Below are 19,686 nucleotides of genomic sequence, written 5' to 3' on the forward strand. Positions count from 1 at the left end.
AATGAGACATTTATATATTGTGTAGAAAGAAGTATGAAGACAAACTCTTAAAAATCTTAGGGGAAAAAAAGTCAAATAAGATATCGCAATCTAATTAATTCTTCAAAACTCATAAACTCAGTGTTATAGAAGTTTAGAATCTGAAAGGACCTTAGAGAAAACCTATTTCAGCCCCTTCTTTTTATGTATGAAGAAACCAATGTCCAAAAAATATAGATCTTTTTACTGAATAAAAAAATGTAGTAACTGGGGGCTTTTGTCCCTAAAGAAAATGAGTACCATGCAAGAGTTCTCTGAGTGCGTTAAAAAAATTCTTTCCCAACATGCAAATTGGAGACAACAAATGTAATAAGAAAGAAGGAAACTAGGAAACCAGGAAAGGAGAATGGAGAGGAGCTAAGAGACACAACTCCAAAGGCTCAAAAATAACTAGCTATTAACCTGACTTCACTATCTCTAGCCATAAGATACTTATTAATTACAGAGGGAACAATTACTAATTTTTCAGTAGTTAACTACGTTATCAGATTTCACGTTATCAATAATGAGAAAAAGAGACAGAATGCATCTTTAATATAACGTACTGAAGAAAGACTTTTTCTTTTGTGATATTTCTGCCAAAACTACACAACTTAATTCTAATGATAAGAAAACATCAAACAAGCTAAATTGTGGGATATTTTACAAATAATCGTAAAACTAAAAGACATCAAAAATAAGTACAACACGCATTCCTGGACTGGCTCCCAGAACAAAAAAATTATTTTTTCTTTTGTTATAAAGGACATTATTATAACAATTGGTGAAGTTTGAATAATGTAAGCTAGATAATAGCATTATAATTTCCTGATTTTGATAAATGTACCAAGGTTATATAAAATACTCTTTTTTGATCTTCAGGGATTAAACACTAAAGGTAGGCATCACTTCCACAATGTACTCTCAAAAGGTTCAGGAAAAAAAAAATGCACAGGATGCTATGGAAGCACATTGGGAGGGGCACCTAGTCCCTCAGGAAAGGCTTGCTGGAGATGAAAAGCCTTAGTTATATCTAGAAACATGACTAAGAATTAGTCAAATAAAAGGGCATACTTGTTAAAGGATGATATAGCTTCAAAAGAGTCATGGATGTATATTTCACAGATTGTGACTAAGTGTGATCAGACTGTCTTTTCAGACACAATACACTGAGTGAGAATAGGAATTAAAAATAGGTATGGGGCAGGTATCTGGGGACTGCCAGGTGGAGGAAGAACAGCAGCCGCCAGAGCAACATGTGCAGGAGGATATAATGGGAAATGGATCACAGAAAGGCAGGAGGGAGGAAAAAGGGAAACAAAGGGACACTTTCAACGAAATTTCACTCCCTATTCAATCCTAGATCTAATTTTTCAACTAAATGGAAAATGTTCCATGAACCTAACCATTTTTTAAAAAGAAAATATTATACTTCATTATTAAGGTAAATAAACAAATAAATGCTTTAAATGAAATTAAATTAAAAATATTTTATTTGGGCAAGATAGTATATTCCTAAGGTATTTTGTAATCAGAAAATACAGATTGAAGTGCCCTCTCAGCCATATTGTGGGATCTTGAGCAATTTATTTAACCTCTGAGCCCCAGTTTTCCTATCTATAAAAAAGATATAATAAATTGTAAAGATTAAATAAGGCAATGCTTCTAAAGCTTTTACCATGGCGTCCAGCTCACAGAAAATGCTCAATATTCATTAGTCATTATTGATTCAAAATATTCTCTGAAAAAACAAAAACAAAAACAAAACTGAAACCCTTAGTATTATAACTCAATTATGGTATAGGATAGGAAAATGAATTGAAGTCCAACCGCCTTATCAAAAACACAAACTAATGTATACCTATTTAGGTTCTATACAAGCTTTATAATTACAACATTATAGCTTTTCGTCTTATAATTCTATTAAAATTAATTAATACAAACTCAAGGTTAAAATAAAAAATTAAAAGATGCCAGTTTCATTACCCAGATACCAACTACTTATTTGGGGACATTAAGTTTGGTGTCTTTTTCAATGTTAACCACTTAACTTGTCTTATCCAAATAATTTTACGACTGCAACTTTCATACACAACAAAAAATTATAAATACAAGGTTTAAATTTACCAGTCATAATCCATTTTAGCATCATTCTAAATAAATAGCTATTGATAAGCATTAAAATCAAGTCATTAATTACTAGGCTCCATTTTAAGTAATACAGAATATGACAAGGGGTTTCATTTAAAAAAAAAGAAGAAGAATGTGGGGTATTTTGTGACAGCCCAGTAAGACAGCTGGAACAAAGCTGTTGGAGCAACAGCTGTGCACCATGTACTGTTCATCTAAAAACCACAAACTAAAGTAACCCATGTCAGACAACTTCATTTGACTACCAGCTCAGCCAATGGCTCCTTCCTGAAGCTGCTACAAAGAAATCTAACTAAATACATAATTTGCAATTATTTGAGGAAGGAGAAAAAATAAAATATCAGTCTGTGTCTTTAAAGGTAAAATTTAAAAAAAAAAAACAACTAAGAATCGCAATCTAACTGTGTAACAGAAGTTAAAGTTTTCCAAACTATATTTACACTGGCTAAAATTATGACCACAGAACCAATCAGACTTCATAATGGTGAGGAAAGAATCCCAAAACCCAACATTTGATGAAGTTTGAATTACTAATGTACAACCTCACCAATTCCTACTCCATTCTTGACTTTCAACTGAATGAAAAATACTTTACTATAAAACACTGCAGTAGTTATAAGAAAATTTTTAACATTAAGCAACTTGATCATTTAAAAGTAGCTAATTCAAATCAAGTTGTTGGCATGGAAATTCCATGCTAATTTCTAAAAATAATAAATTCATGTAGTTCTCAATTAAGCTACTATAACCATTCATTTAAATGTCTGCAAGTCATTAAAATATTGCAACTTATACCTTTCAGATTTTATTTCCATTTTTTTAATTCCAAAAACCTACAAATCCTTCTCTAACCTTAAATTCACTCCATTCTCAGTGTAAGACAGATGCCTGTATGCACTTGTACACATGCATATACATGCATAAAGTGAAATTCTCTACCTTATTTAGTTGAAAAATCTTAATTACAGAGGCAAAAGGACCAAAGTACAAATTTAATAGTCACGTATCCTTTCCCCAAGATTTCTGAAACTTAAATATCACAAATCTTCCTTTGCAATTCGACTAAACAACTTTCTTACTGTTCTTTTCCTTTCAGCTAACAAGTTGCTGACTGTTGTAATCTCAACCACATGTCATCATTTAACCAAAAAAAGACATTAAGAGAAAACCCACCAGGAAATAAAAAAAAAAGTAATAAATCTTTAAGACCTAACTCTCAGGCCGTTTTACATTTCCTGAGTCAGAATTTCCAGGGAGAAATTAAAATAGGACTATCTTCTCCAAAGAACATTTTAAATAAAACTGAATACTATGACTCAACTGCTAAAACTTCTGAAATTCAAAATTCGAATGTGCATGTGCCACATATAAATAATCTTTTAATTAAAGAGAAACTAAGAACTCCAAAATGAAAGCCAGTTCAGTTCTTTATCCTCTTCAGTAACTAGCTGCTATGGAACTGTAACGGATACAATTCAGTTTTCCTAAGACCTTTTATTTCTATTTACTATGTCTTGTTCAAGACCTAATACCAGCAATGTATAAATAAAACAAATATTTTGCTATGCACTTACTTCTATATAACAAAGGTATTTCTGGTCCATGATTCTTAAAATCTAAATATGAAGAATAAAATGTACAAACAAATACAACACAGGGGCAGACATTCAGGCAAAAGATTCCAAATCTATAAAATTCCCTAAAATATTCATTTTACTTATAAACATTCTAGTGTTTATAGGATTTAAAATAATAATGCCAAAGTGAACCACACACAAAATGGTTATCTTGCCTAAAGCCACAGTCACATAGTAACTGAACCAAGATCTAAATGTCTTGATGCTCAAGGATTCTTTACACTTATTTCAAGCTGCCTTTTCTCAGATAGGCAGTCCATGAATTTTCCAGGTCTAGGACATCTTTTTAAAAATCAAAAACATGTCTGCTGTGGCACTGAATTTTATACAGCAACCATAAGGAATAAACTTCTCAGAAACAACTTCTACTTTTAAAATAATCTCTTATATTCTCAATGCAGGGAAAATAATGTGCTAAAAAAATTAAGCCTAAAAAAAAGGTTAAAAACAGAGATAAAATATAAAAATAAAAAGGATGAAAACAAAATTATCTTGATTATTTCACAATCACATAATCATATTATACAATAAATGTGAACGGCTCAATCCTTCTCCAAGTTTAAACTAGTCAAAAATTAAAAGGATATACAAACTCAAATTAACATTATCTAAGAACTGATAAAAAGCACAAGATTTCTTATCAAAGAAAACAATGCAAAATTAGCCTTTCAATGCCTTTCCAAGTCACTAAGGATACTAAAGACTTTGTGATGATGGCACCATAAGAAAACAGTCCGGCCCTCACTAGAATATCTTTTAAATATATCCTTATTTGCCTTTAAAATACCTTTTAAAATATAAATTATAGCATATAAGTTGCCTAGGGTGCCACTGTGATAAATAGATGTCAATCTCATTTTTTTAAAGGAAAAAGCAACAAAACTTTTTATATGAAATCATGAAAAAGACTGCTATACACTATGCAGTATAAAGAAAACATACTTCAGATTATACACACCCACACTGCATAAAGGACTCCTTTTGTTCTCAGCCATTCCAATTTCTATACCTACAGCAAGGAAAACCTTTGCCTTGATCTGCATTTTACAACTTAACACATACATATACTCTTTCTCACCCCGTCTCCCACTCTCTGATACAGAAGGCAAATTTGACAAGTTCTCCTATAATGGATATGATTCTTATCCTTTTCACTGGTTAACTTAAGACCATATGGTATAAAGGTTTCAGAGAATCAATGCAAAAATAATAGGTATTTCAGAAGATAACTGAGAAAATACAAAAAATGGAGAAAACCTTCCCAGAGTCAAGAGTATTTCATCATTTCCCAAGGAAAACTAGAACAGAGAAAAACTTCTAGTTCCTGATAAATGTTTCCATTTCCAATGATAAGAGAAGGCGACAAGCAGACTCCTAGAAAACAAATTATTCCTGCAGAATAGAAACTTGAGGCCAGCCAGATAAAGGTAAAATCATAGAAGAGAAATAAAGCACTATTTCATTACAAAAAAAAAAATGGTGGGACCCAATTTTATACCCAGCCAAATCATTACTTATCATGCAAAAGTAAACATAATCTTAGATATCTTTTCAATAAAAAGTCCTTGCAATTGTTCTCTAGATCACAATTCATTATAAAAACTAGCTGTTGATGAGGACTGCTTGTAAGCACTGAAACCAGTTAGAATGACAGAAAAGGCAAAAGCGACAACCTTTAATGAGAAAGGGATTCATGCCATTATTTTATTATGATAAAATAAAATACAAAAGAAAAAACAATCTTTTAAAAACAATGCAATCACACACACTTTTGGTTGCTTTAAATAAGGACACTAAATTTGTGAAAACGGAGAAAACAAAATTGTTAATTACCTTGCTTTCTATAACTAAGAACACTATTAATCTGAGTTTCTAATTAAATATGTTTAAAAATATGAATAATTTTAAGGTAAATCTGAGCAGTAAAAAAAAGAGGGAGAGAGAATCTATCTTTCAAAAAGTGAGAGAACACAGGGGTGGCGGGAATCTAGATAGCAAAAGACAAGATTAGGGCAAAGGGAGGTCATTAGACTAGAGATCAGAGCCAAAGTCTCCATTGGCCTAACCTAAATTTATCAACCTTTCCCTTGAAAGACATCTGCCTATAAAATTAAGCAGAAATTTTCTCCTTCAACGTAGAGAAAGTTGGTCCCCTTTTTGCCTCATCTTGGATCCTTTAGGCTTAATTTCATTCAATGCCCTAGCTGGGGTGATTATGAAGACCGGATCTTGTTAGCAGAGTAAAACAAACTCTGCTTTTTATCATTACCAAAAGCAACATCAGATGTTAACTTGGATCACTTGTTCAGGTGATGTAGCCAGGTTTCTCCCCTGTGGTTATTATTTTCCCCTTGATAATTAATAATATCTTAATGGACAGATACTTTGAGACTACATTAACTTTGAGACTATGTTAATTAACATCTAGCTACTCAAACCTGCACCCACTAATTTTAACATCCATTTATGATGCATACTTGAATCAACTGTTACGATTGCTAAATGATGATTTTCTAATTCTGCCATTTCCTCTACCCTTATTAGTCAGAATTCTACCTGAAGAAAAAAGTTCCCTTCATCCTCCATTTATTTATTTATCACTATGGAGTCATAGATTCTTATTTTATTTATGGGCAATAATCAATTACTATCATTATTTATTTTGATGATCATATATTGTCTCAGAGTTAGCCAGTGGAAGTTCTTACAGATTGACTGTTATCTCTGTGGCATGCCACCAATACATTTCGTTTTTTGAGCACTTCTTTACTTTATGGCACTATAAGATGTTCCAAGCTCATCTTCTATTTTTCCCTGCCCCAGTCCTGGGGATAGGTCATTTCATCAAGGCTCCTTTTAGTAAAGAATGGTATTTAGAAACCAAGATCTGGCTCTAGGTGTTCTCATTGCTAGTGGGGTGTGTCCATAGTTTCTAGCCCTCAGCAGACAGAGCTGAAAAAAAGATATGAACATTTGTGTATGTATAGCCACACACATCTATTTCTATATCTATCCATATACTTTTTAAACCATGAGTTCGGGCCATTATACTGAATTCCAATCAAACATCAGAGTTCATTCTAGCCTTCTGTCTTTCCACATTTATAGTTCCTTTCTCTATCAGTGAGAAAATGTGGCTCCCATTTTCCCTAATATACTTATTTGCTTAATCCTAGTATAGAAAATTGTTTTGAAATTGCAAACTCATGCTTGTGACCCAGAAAAAAAAAAAAAGTCTATTAACTAGGGTTCAATGTTTGTTGGAGTTTTGTTTTGTTTTTTTTTACCTTATCCTGAGGACATAGTCCAAATACCAGGTTTAAAAGTTAGGTTTTTTTCCTTCCCACTTCAGTATGGTTGTTATTCATATGAAATAAGGTTCTGTTCACTTATTTCTGTGTGTAATCCACCTGAGGGTGGTTTTTTTCTTCATCACCTATTTTACTGGTGTCTGTTGTTTATACACTGAGTATGTGAAACATTAACATGGTTCCAAAAGTCAGAAAGGTATCCTCAGAAGGGTCACCACCCCCATTCCCATCTATCCCCTATAGGTAACCAATATCATTAATTTCTGACTTCTTCCTGTACTGTTTTTGTCCCAATGAGCATATGTGTATGTGTATTATTTTTCCTTCTTTCTTACACAAAAGGTAGTATATCATACATACAGTAGACACTTTTGTACTTTGCCTTTTTCACTGAATGATATATCCTGGCAAGCACTCCATATCAGTTCATAGAGATATTTCTCATTCTTTTTATAGCTGCATATAATGCTCCATTGGTTGAATGTACTATATTCTACTCAACCCCTCTCCTATCCTGTACATTGCTTGTAATTATTCTAACCATAAACAATGCTGTGACCTCATGCATGTGTATTTTCATACTGTCGGGAGTGTATCTTCAGGATAAATTTCTAGATTCAGGATTACTGAATCAAAACGTAAGCACATATGTAGTCAAATCAAAACCCATCTTATGTCTTCTGATATAACACAAGGAGAAGAACCCATCATTTGTGTCATTCCTGTCCCCAAAATGCATAACTTAATCTAACCAAGAAGAAACAAACTCAAATCGAGGGAACTCAACAAACAACTTGTACTCTTCAAAAATGTCAATATAACACAAAGACTAAAGAACTGTCCCAAATTAAAAAAGATATGGAAACAATGCATTGTGTAATCTGTTTTTCTTTTGCTATAAAGGGCGATATTGGGACAATAGGCAAAATCTGAAAAAGTTCTGTATATCATATTAGTAATATATCGATCTCAATTTCTGATTTTGGTTATATACTATGTCTATGTAAATAAATGCCCCTGTTTGTAGGAAATGTACATGAAGGTATTTAAAGATAAGGGGTGTTGTCTTCAACTTATATTCAGGTGATTCAGAAAAAAACCTGTGTGTTTATATGGGCGGAGAGAGGAAATAAATATGATCAAATGTTAGCATTGGGGAAATCTGGGTAGTTTTTTTAAAAAGCAAAACTGGGTGTCATTTTGACATTTATATTCATATTTATAGTACTGAACATTTACTTATTTGTTAATAAAGCTCCTTCTCCTAAGGAACAAACATCAGGTGACAAGGTAAGCTGGGTGGCAATATTAAACTACTAACATATACAAACAACAAATTCTGTGACTATAAAAATTTTAATGAAACTAAGACAACACTATTTAATGCTATGTAACCAACATACAATCACATTGCTTTTATAAAACACTAAAAACATAATTTACAAAGAGACAAGAAACTCTAATTATGTCTCCAGTAGTACAATTTTAGACAACTTATATTTCTTTGCTTCTTTCAGAACCACACAGAAAATGTATGAATAAATATCTAAATCTTTGTCTTTTTCATAAAATCTTGAGAGGTATTTTTCTTTGTGAAACAGAAATAATAGGCCTAGGCCTACCGAGGACATTAAACTAAATTTCAATCCCAAACACAGACAGTGGCTCTACTCAAAGTAATTCAAGATTCAAGAAGATTCAATGACTATTAACTCCACACTGTCTACAAGCAGAGTGGAAGTCTTCTACTCATTATCACTTTTCAAGTAAGAAGAGCACAGTAGAATTAATAATAATATGCTAACTGCACTTTTTCTTTCCTCATTGAAAAAAGGGGGGGAGGAGGGAGGAAGATGGGATAAAAGGGGTCAAAGATATGGTGACAGAAAGAAATCTAACTATGGGTACTGAACACACAATGCAATATATATATGACTTACTGTTGAATTGTACACTTGAAACTTACTGGATTTTGTTAATCAATGTCACCATAATAAATAAAAAATAGAAAAGGGGGAAAAAAGGAATAAATGTTCATGTGGCATCACAAAATCTGTTTCAATTTTAAGAGATCAAATTTAATTTTAAAAAGGAACCTTGGAACTTAAAAAAAAATTTTAAACATACTATTTTAAGAAAGTCTCTTTCCTCAACTCTCCCCCATTATTAAAGTTACCGATTTATTTTCCTAACTGAATTAAATAGCTTACTTTCATTTCAAAATTTAGAAAAGACCCATGACACTTCAGCAACACCAATGAATTAAAAAATCCCATCCAGTTGGTAGCTGTCTGCCATCACTTTGCCTTCTAATGGTAATGTATTATATATACCAAAGAAAGCAGGGTTCCTGAATTACTCAACAGAAGTGTCTCCCACTTCACTCCTGCAACTTCCCCATCCCTGAATGGACAGATGTACTGACACACACATACACAGGAAGGTTAGAACGAATAAGAAGAATGAGTTTTAAGAAATCCTAGGTCAGAATTTCCTTCTATTTCTCTTCTGACAAAGGCAGTTATCCTCTAGAAAAAGAAAGTGTTCTTCCTTGAGTACCTAGCATTTGTATCTAGTAAGTGCCAGGAGAACCATTTCAACTGGTCAAAATGAGGAAATCTCTAGTATGCATCACCATTGGAAAGATGCCTATTTTTCAATGCTAAGAATTCACTCATAAATTACTCTGAAAATGTAAAACTGTAATTTGCACACTAAAAGTAAGTCTATAGTATAGTTTCAAAATTCCCAGATAAAAGTTATTTTAAGTGATTTGTAATTGCTGGATCTGTCAAGATGTAGCAATAGAACATCAATTCGGGAATCTAAATCTTCACACATAGATCAATTAACTATGAACACAAATACATGAGCCTTGAAATCTCTTCTAGGATCTCTGCCCCAATAAAAGGCAATGAAAAAGCACTCAGCAAAAGATAACTCTAGGTAAAAAGTAATGTCTGAGTCAGGTCCAGACTAACGAGTTGTAGGACTGACTAAAACTCAGTATGAGAAATCAGCTGGACCCCCTACATAGCTCAAACTCTGACAAAGTGCTAAATAAAAAGTCAGGATGCTAAACGAAATGCAGAAGCTGGGAAATTCCTCTCTTTCATTCTGTAAAACATGTTTGGTCTCATTTCAGAGTTGCTAGATTAGCATTAACTCAAAACCCCTATGATTACTCCATGATTTCCCAAAATCAACCCCGAACTGATAAAAAGAATTTCCCCAACTCAAAATGGGATCAACATTCATCACTAGAAGTGAGGAGGAGTATATGAGGTTGGGGCCGGGTGGGGGTTGAAGACTTAAAATAAGAGACCAGTTTATACGTCAAGGAAAAATGAATTACAAATTTTGTTTTGAAGGAACATGATACAGAAGTAATAATAGCAAACAAAACCAGGTAACAATTATTATTTACTTACTCTGTAGATGGCACTGTGCTGAATGATTTACATGTATTATACATTATTTACTCCAAAAACCCTAACAGTACTATAAGTCTCCCTTTTCATATGGGGAAACAGGCTTGGAGAACCTAAGGAACTTGACCAAAGACACACAGTTAATTAATTAGATAATTAGAAAGAATCCTGAATTTGAAAGGTGTAGAAATTTGTTCACTCAAATTCAACACTTTATGGAGAAGAAACTGAAGTCCTGAAGAGATTGAGATTAAGAGACAACCCAGAATCACCTGAGTAGGGAGACCTAGAACCCAGATATTCAATGCTCTATTCATTTCACTTTGTACAATGTTGAGATAATTTTCTAGAGTTACTCACCGTTTAGGTATTCTATGCACCAAAAGAACTTAAAACATTTTTCAAAAAACTATGAACAATAAAAACAAGGAGGTCGTATACATTCATATATTCTTAGTAACAATATTTTGCATTTTTATCACATTTTATGATATGTTTTAAAGAGGAAAAGCACCTCAAGTAATTACTGCCTTAATTTACTAATTTTGCAGCTCTTCATAGGCACAAGAGGCAACAAGTAAAGCTAAGGTTAAAGAAAGTCAGTGCTAAGGCAGTGTTGTTTTAAAGTCCTCCACTCCAAAATTTGTTTATATTTTTTTCTGCTCAAGATTATAAAATAGAAAATTATATACTGAACACTATAAAATATATTTTTTATCCAGGAGTCTTAAAAAATAAAGAAAGCCAATTTGTGCCACCCTGATCTCCTACAAAGAGAACTGACTTCCGCTTGTTAAGATTATTATCCTTCTGCCTTCTCACCCTCCAATTACTACTGCTAGACAATCACAGAGAATGGATTTTAATTTCCCAGGAGTCAGACAATAAATAGCGACTTTACTAAGTGTGGATGATAAATAGTCACATTAGTGCCAGAATCTAAGATTAATTTAATAAAAATAATAATAATGTCTGTAGCCCTACTAGGTACTAGACATTTTTCTAAGCCTTTGATATAAAGTTAACTCATTTAATTTTCACAACAGTGGTATGTGGTTCTTTGTATTTCCCCAGTTTATGGATGGGAAAACCTGAAGTAAGGAGAGGTTAAGTAATTTGCCTTAAGATTACAAAGAGCTGAAACTCTATCTAGGTGGTCTGGCTCCTGACTCTCCAGAAAGCCTCAAAATCAGAGCCTGTGTTCCTCCCTTTCACTGACCCCAAGTCACCTGCCTATGCCACACCCCTCCCTTGCCTGCCTCCTCTCTCCAAGCTAGCCTATGACTCTCACATACTTACATAAGACACATCCTCTCTCCCTACCACCAAGTCTACACAGTACTTTCATCAATCCTTCACAAACTGACTTTTCGCCAATTCTGAATTCCCTCTGCGTTTAAGTTACAGAACTGTACACATACACACTTATAATAGCCATCATTAACTGAGTACATACTACATGCTAGATCCAATGCTAACCTAAGAATGTTCCCATAACTTAAAGGATTATAAAGAATGCATAATCAGACCCATTTTACTGAATAGAAAATTGAGGCTCAGAGAAGCTAAATATTTTGGCAATGTTCTCACAGTGAATAAATAACATAGTAAGACCAGGCACTCAAGTCTGTACGAATCAAAGCTCACATTATGTCTCCATGTTTTAACTACATATCTCGCCCATGCATACATGCCATGCCTCCTTTATATCTTTTATATCTTCTAGAGTAGCTGGGTACATTACTATTCATAAAGGAGTTATTTCTTTAACAAATGAATTCTATAAAATCATTAGGAAGACAAAATATTACCACTATCTTCATTCAAATACTAATCCCCAAAACAAAAGGTTCCAATTCCTTAAATAATTAACTTACATTCAGATTCAAATACATTCAGATGGTCCCTTCCCCAAAAAAACTGAATAAATATTTGTGGTTTAAGTCTTTTAGGTAACTATTGATTAATAGCGGAATCCAAGATTATTCTCTCACTCCTCACCCCCCTCCCATTAACTATAGTCCCCAAAGAAAGGGTTAGCTATATATAAGTTGTTTTGCTTTGCCATCAGCTAAAGTCTCTCTTGACCCTAGGGAAATAGCAACATGACAGCATCCCTGAGTCTGCAGCCTGCTAAACTTAAACCAATCTCACCTCTTACTCAGTGTAATTTTTTTAACCCACTAATGAGTATACTGTAAATACTCATTACATAAACATCTTCTCTTTCTAGATACAAAGGTTTTAGTACCAGTTTTTAATACCTTGAAATAGCATAACAGAAATTATTGTTCATTTAGTCAATGTGAAAGGTAACGATCATGTTACAGTACTCTATAATGTCGCTAAAATCATTAAGTGAAATAAGCTATTCCAGTATCCAAAATGATAACAAATGAGTGAAACGGAAGCCCGAAATAAATATTTCACTTTAAAGCATCTTATCGGTACTCATGAAACACTAAGAATATCTTTGGTACCTGTTATAACGGGGTACCTTCGTTCTCTCCTAGCATATGCCACACCTTTTATGTTGACAAAAGGAGATATATGGGTTTCTCTTTTTAAAAATTCCCCAAAATGTCACTCGATACTCTTAAAAAGAGCAAATCCTAAGAATAAAGAATTCCACCTCCCTTCAATAACCCCTGACTTTCCTTCTCCCGCTACCAGAGAAGGCTGGGGGTGGGGGAGAGGGTGGTTGGAACAGACAGAGAACGCACGACTCGGTTGGACACCTCCCAGCCGGGCCCATCCCAAACTTCACCTTAGCGCGGCAAGAAAGAGGAAGGCACCAGGAATTCCTAGGAAATGGTCTCGCCCCTATCGGAGAACATTCTTAACTTCCTCGAAGCCACCATTTCCCTGGGGCATTATTACACACTCCCACCCGGACATGTTACCTAAGAGATTACTTAAAAGAAAAGCACAAATACACACAAAGAGAAACACACTGCTTGAAGAGGGCAGCTCCGGCTCGGCGTGCGCGGAGAAACCGGGAGACCACGCGCGGCCAAGTTGCCACGGCGATTGCACCGACGGTGCAGGAGGCGGCCCGGGCAACTGGAACCCCGGAGCGCGAGGCTCCAGCCCCACGCCCGACGGCCGGCGCCCCGGCGCCCGGGCCCTCCCGGCAGGAAGCCCGGCGCGGCGGCGCTGCCTCTGCGAGGGCTCCGGCCCCGGCCGGAGCGATAAGGTGGATCGGCGCTTCCCACCCTCCCAGCTCCGCCCTCCCGGCCACATTCCTGAGAAGCCCGACTCCCGGGAAGCCGAGCAGGGCGCCGGGCAGACACAGGAGCGAGGCGCTGCGGCCCTAGGGTCGGAGGACAGCGCTGGCCCCGCGCCCCCTGCGCGCCCGCCCGCGCGGCGCCTCCGGGGCGGGGTCGCGGCAGCCGCCCCGCCACAGGTAGCGCGAGTCCCCGCCCGCCGCCACCCCGGCGCCCCCGGCAGGCCCGCTCCAGGCACCTGGATGAACTGGATGGTGAGCGCCGACTTGCCCACGCCGCCCCCGCCGACCACCACGAGCCGGTACTTCTCCTGGCCCGAGCCGTCCCGCCAGCCGGCCGCGGCCATGGGGACGCCGCCGAGCCCAGCCCGGCCACGCCGAGCCGCCGCCCGCCCTAGGCCCGGCTCCGGGGACGTGTGCGGCCGGCGGGCTGCGGGCGAGCGGCCGGGCGGGGGTCCCGGGCGCCCGGAGCTGCCGGGAGGGCCGGTCCGTGCGGCAGCGCGGCGCCCTGGCTGGCAGAGTCCCGCCCGAAGCGTGGAGAAGCGGGGGGACCGCAGGGGCCAGGGGCGGCAGCGGGCTGGGGGCGCGCTAGTCCACACGTCTCCGCAGCGCCTGCCGAATGAAGCTTCCAGCGCCGCCACAAATGGCCGTCTGGGGGCCGGGCCGCTAGGCTGAGGTGCTGCATATGCATGAGGGGGGCGGGCCTGGGCGGGGCCGCGCGAGCCAGAGCCGAGATTCCGGAGCTGACCCAAGGCTCAGACCCCCGCGCACGTGCCCCTCCAATCCCTTTACTGTCAGTGTGAGAGCGTGTGCATATGTGTGTGAGAAACAGCGTGGGAGTGGGTGTCAAGTGGGAGTGAGAAGACAGTAGACTGTGTGGCCATAATTGTGCATGTCTGGGATTGTCAGGGATTATGTGGATGAAAAAATACAGTATGTGAAGGCATGTGTGAAAAATAGAGCTGTTGTCATCTTAACTCAATTTGTAGGAGAGTAAATATCTTGTTTTTAAGAGTACAGATGGTGATCATGATTTTGTGAAAAACAATATGTGACAGTGATTGAGGATTAGAGCTATGTCACAGTAATTGTGTGTGTGATGAACTTGTGGTGACAGTGTGTGAAGAATGTGACAGAGACAGAACATGGGGAATAAGTCACAGTGATTGAGTGTGCGTGGGCAAGAATGAATGCGACAGATTTTATATGTGTCAGGAGAGTGTCTTAGTGGCTGTGTTTATGTGTGAGAAATATATGATAATTGTACATGAGTATGAGTGTGAAAGATTAGTTTGTACTTATTTACACACTACATACCAGGCACTGTGCTGGAAATCCTTTTGTGAACAAAATAATGTCCCTCCCCTCAGGGAACTTAAAGTCCAGTGGGAGAGACAGCCAGGGCAACAGGCCAATTATAAGACATAACAATAAGGACTGTAACTACAAAGCACCAGTGGCCTGTGTGCCCATAGGAGAAACACTGACCCCAGAGTTGAGTGGTCAGAGAAGGCTTCCTAAAAGACCTGAATAATAAATAATATAGACAGACAAATAATTGAAAGAAAAATATTCCAAGAAAAATAAACCGCATATACAAAAGTCAGAGCCGAGAAGATAAGAATTGTGTTATATAATTTTGAATATATTGGGAGAGTTTGTATGCCACTAATTGTGAATCAAAAGTGATTAACTATGTATATGGCAGTTTAACAAAATATAACAAGAATCACAGCTGTATAGAGGCAATGTAAGATGGTAGATAAGGCCATGAGCTCTGGGGCCAGACTGGATTCAAATCCTACCTCTTCTAATAATGGTGTGATGCTGGGAACTTACTTAACCTCTGTGCCTCAGTTTTCTCTTCTCTAAAATAAAGAGAATAAGATTAACTACTTTGAAGGTGTTTTTTTTTTTTAGTAAGAATCAAATTAGTTAATATATATAATCATGCCTGGTATATAGTAGTAAGCATTTATGGCAGTTTTGGAACATGACTGCAAGTTCATGGATACAACCTAGTGACTCTCTTGGAACCAGTACAGTGCAGCAGAAGAAATACTGTCTGACTTCCACGGCTAGGTCAAAAGAGGCCACACAGCTTCCACCTGTTCTCTTGGGATTCTCGCTCTGGGAGAAACAAAGTAAGAAGTTTGGCTACCCTGAGACTACTGTGCTAGAGAGGCCACATGTAAGCATGCCAGTCAAATGTCCAGCTGACCTCCTAGTTTACTGCCAGCATCAACTGCCAGCCATGAAAGACATCTTAGACAGCCAGCTCTCTCCAGCCTTCAGATGACTGCAGCCTCTGCTGGCTTTTGACCTACTGCAACTGCATGAGAGACTCCAAGCAAGAGCTACCCAGCCTAGCCTTCCTGACCCACAAAATCATGAGCAAAATAAAATAGTAAACTGGTTCTACTTTTTAAAACTTCTTATTTGGGAATAATTTCTATATATAAAGTACAAAAAAATACCCAAACACCTTTACCCAAATTCAACCATTGTGAGCATTTTACCCCACCTCCTTTATTATTCTCCCCTCTCTCTGCTTCTGTCTCTCTCTTTCATATATATGATATGTATTCACATGTAATTTTTATATATAATTCATAAGTAAAAATGAATTTTTTAGCCATTTAAGGCCATTACAGATATTATGGCCTTTATCCCTAAGTGCTTTGGTATGTACTTCCTAAGAATAGGGATATTATCTCATGTAACCACAGTACATTTATCAACTTTAGCAAATTTAACATTGATATAAATACTTTTGTCTAGTCTACCATTTATATTCCAGTTTTGCCATTTGACTTAATAATGTGTTTTAGAGCATTTTTTTTTCCCCCTCTAGTACAGAATCCAGTCGTGTCAGGCCTTGCCTTTAGTGGTCAAATATCTTTAGCTTTTTTAAGTGTGCTACAAAATAGTTGTTTTAAGCACCCATTCTTTTAAGGAGGATGATATCTGTTCCATAGCAGTAGTAGCCAGAAAAGCCTCAATGGCAGATATTATTATCAATATGAAAAGGAGGAGAAAAAATAAAGAGGAACCCATGTCAAGAAAGAGCTGAGGAAGGGCCAGTTATGCTTCCCACAAATGCCTCTCAGTGTCTGCCTAGCCCTGAAATTTTCCATAATCCATCAGGACCAAGAAGATGACCAGAGTCCTCCTTATGCTCCTTCCTTTCTAAAGTGCAACCCAAAATCTTTCTCTCTTTTCAAGGAGGTATGGTAATCAGAAAAGCTTACCACATCTCAAAAATATCCAAAAGCAAGTAAATTATTCCCTTAGCAAAACAAAACAAAACAAACAAACAAACAAAACATAGCTATATCAGAACAAATATTTAGACTAGGGAAATCAGATATAGGTCCTAAAACAATTCTGATGAATTCCTTAGTATTCTGTGACTCTGCATCTGGCAGAGGAGTGTTCAAGGGGTTCTGAGCCTGATCATAGTAAAAGAAAAAGAGGCTACAATAATAAATACAAGCTGGTAGCACAAATGTGTCCAGTGACTAGAGTTTTCAGAGAAAAAACTATTTTCAGTAGAATCTATTTCAATAACCTATTTACTGAACTTCCTCTCTGCCTGAGTCCTGACCAAGATTTCTTTCCTTCCTACTCTGCACTACTACAATCCTACACAGGACGATCCTACACTGAAACCAAGCAAGCAAACCAATCCTGTAGAAAACATGTGTTTGTTGCCTCCCAGGCATCCATCTCTCCTTCCTTTCAAATAGTAGCTCCAAATTTCCCCTTCATAGTTTAAGAGTGACTGACATCCACTCCTAGCTCCAAGGGTTCACCCTCATTCACTTAAGATTATCAACTTCCACTGGCCACAGTAATTAGATGAAGGATGAGCATATGACCTAAGTCAGGGCAATCAGGAACGGATTCAATTGCAGAATCAAACCTACAGTGAGATACAACTTCACACCCACTAGGATGACTATAATCAAAAGACAGATAATAACAAATGTTGACAAGGATGTAGAGTGAGCGGAACCCTCGCACACAGCTTGTAGGATGTAAAATGATACTGCTGCTTTGGAAAACAGTCTGGCAGTTTCTCAAATTTTAAACATAGAGTTACCAAAGAACCCAGAAATTCCATCCCTAAGTAGATACCCAAGGTAAATTAAAATGTATGTCCATATAAAAATTGTACATTCAAATTTATAGCAGCATTATTCATAATAGCCAAAAAGTAGAAACAACTCAATTGTTCATCAACTGATGAATGGATAAACAAAATATGGTATATTCATATAATGGAATATTATTTGGCAATAAAAAGGAATGAAGTATTGATAAATGCTACAACATGGATGAACCTCAAAAATATCCTAATTGAAAAAGTCACAGAAAAACATATTTTACATGATTCCATTAATACAAAAGGTCTAGGATAGGAAAATGTATGGAGACAGAAAATAGATTAGTGGTTGCCAGGGCTAAGAGGGAAATGCTGAGTAACTGATAATGGGTTTGGGATTTCTTTTTGGAAATATGAAAGTGTTCTGAAATTAAATAGTTGCAATGGTTGCACAACTCTTTAAATGTACTAAAATCCATTGACTTGTACCTTTTTAAAGTGACTTTTATGGTATATGAATTAAATCTCAATAAAGCTATGAGAAGAAAAATTCAATTGGAGAGTTTTATTTGAGCTATTAAGAGAATGTATTTTACTTCAAAATGTCCCTCTTATCAACTCTATTCCATTATTGTTTTTTATTTAACTCAAAGTCAAGTGTTCAGCAAGCACTTGACTTTGAGTTAAATAAGCCCATATACTCAACTTCACCTAGACATTCTCTTCCAAATGCTTTCTTGACCTTAGAAAATAGCCCAAAAGCCTACAGTAAAAAGAAACTCCCCTGCAAACAGAAATCGCTGAAGACATAGGATAGAAAGAACTAGTTGTCACTAAAGCCAATTAGAATTTTTATGTTAATCTGAAAAGTTTCCTTCTCAAGTAGCTGGGATATAATAGGTAAGTACATAAATCTTCATGAAAAGGATGACCTAGAACCTTGGGAAGAATGATAGAGATCATCTCCCTTACTTTACTGAAAGAAATCCTATGACTAGGGAAGAATTTCTTTCCCTCAAAACCAAGCTGGATGTTGACCAGAACTCCTCAGAGCCTCATGGCACAGTGTGATGCTGTCAATCAAGAAGGCTGTTGAATGCATCGTTTGGATTTAAGTTGAGCAATTGTCTGGCTAAAGTGTTGTCAAGAGATTTCAACAGGCAGATTTAGGGCCAGATTTGACCAGCAGATATGTTTTGGCCCACAATTCAATTAAAAAAAATATTGAATTGGTTGCCAATGTTTAAAAATAGGCTATTTTACAAACAAACCTGGGTTTCTAACTTTCTGAAAAAATTAAATGGAATATATAGCATTCAAATATGATAATACTGGGCCAGCATTATCATGACGGCTGGCTAAAGGTAAGTACAGGCTTACCTTTAAAAAAGATATATATGCTCCAGTTCTTCAGTCACCAACACTCTAGTATCACACCCCACCTATCTGATGTTACCTGTCTGGCCTTTGTGGGCTTTGAGTTTGCAAATCTTACTACTATATGCCAACATTCTCCACCCAGGATGCACATCTGAATCTCCTGTAGTGTCTCCAAATGAAGAATTTGGGCTTTACCCCAGACTTAACAAATAAGAATCTCTGAAGTTGCAGACCAAGAATCTGAATTGTATATTTAAATACATAAAGTATCTCCCAGACTTTTCCACAATTGAGAACTCTTGGAGGAGAGTAGACTAAGCCATGTCCACTATTTATTTTAGGACAAACAATGACCTTCTCATCTGGAATGCTGGTTACTCATCATCTCTAAAAACCACCATTGCCCAAATACCATCCCTGGCCC

The 19,686-nt window shown here is 36.9% G+C and overlaps 1 protein-coding gene across 1 annotated transcript in view; it reads right to left on the reverse strand.

Moving 5' to 3' along the window:
• RRAS2 (RAS related 2) overlaps positions 1–14,445 on the reverse strand; it is a 62,685-nt gene extending 48,240 nt beyond the window's left edge. The window contains exon 1 of the mRNA XM_039863656.1: positions 14,014–14,445. Within this exon, the coding sequence (XP_039719590.1) occupies positions 14,014–14,121 (108 nt within the window). The 5' untranslated portion in view covers positions 14,122–14,445. The remainder of the gene's footprint in view (positions 1–14,013) is intronic.
• Positions 14,446–19,686: the final 5,241 nt, after the last annotated feature.

Source organism: Pteropus medius, unplaced genomic scaffold (genome assembly GCF_902729225.1).
Source record: "Pteropus medius unplaced genomic scaffold, Ma_sr-lr_union100, whole genome shotgun sequence".
Taxonomy (NCBI): domain Eukaryota; kingdom Metazoa; phylum Chordata; class Mammalia; order Chiroptera; family Pteropodidae; genus Pteropus; species Pteropus medius.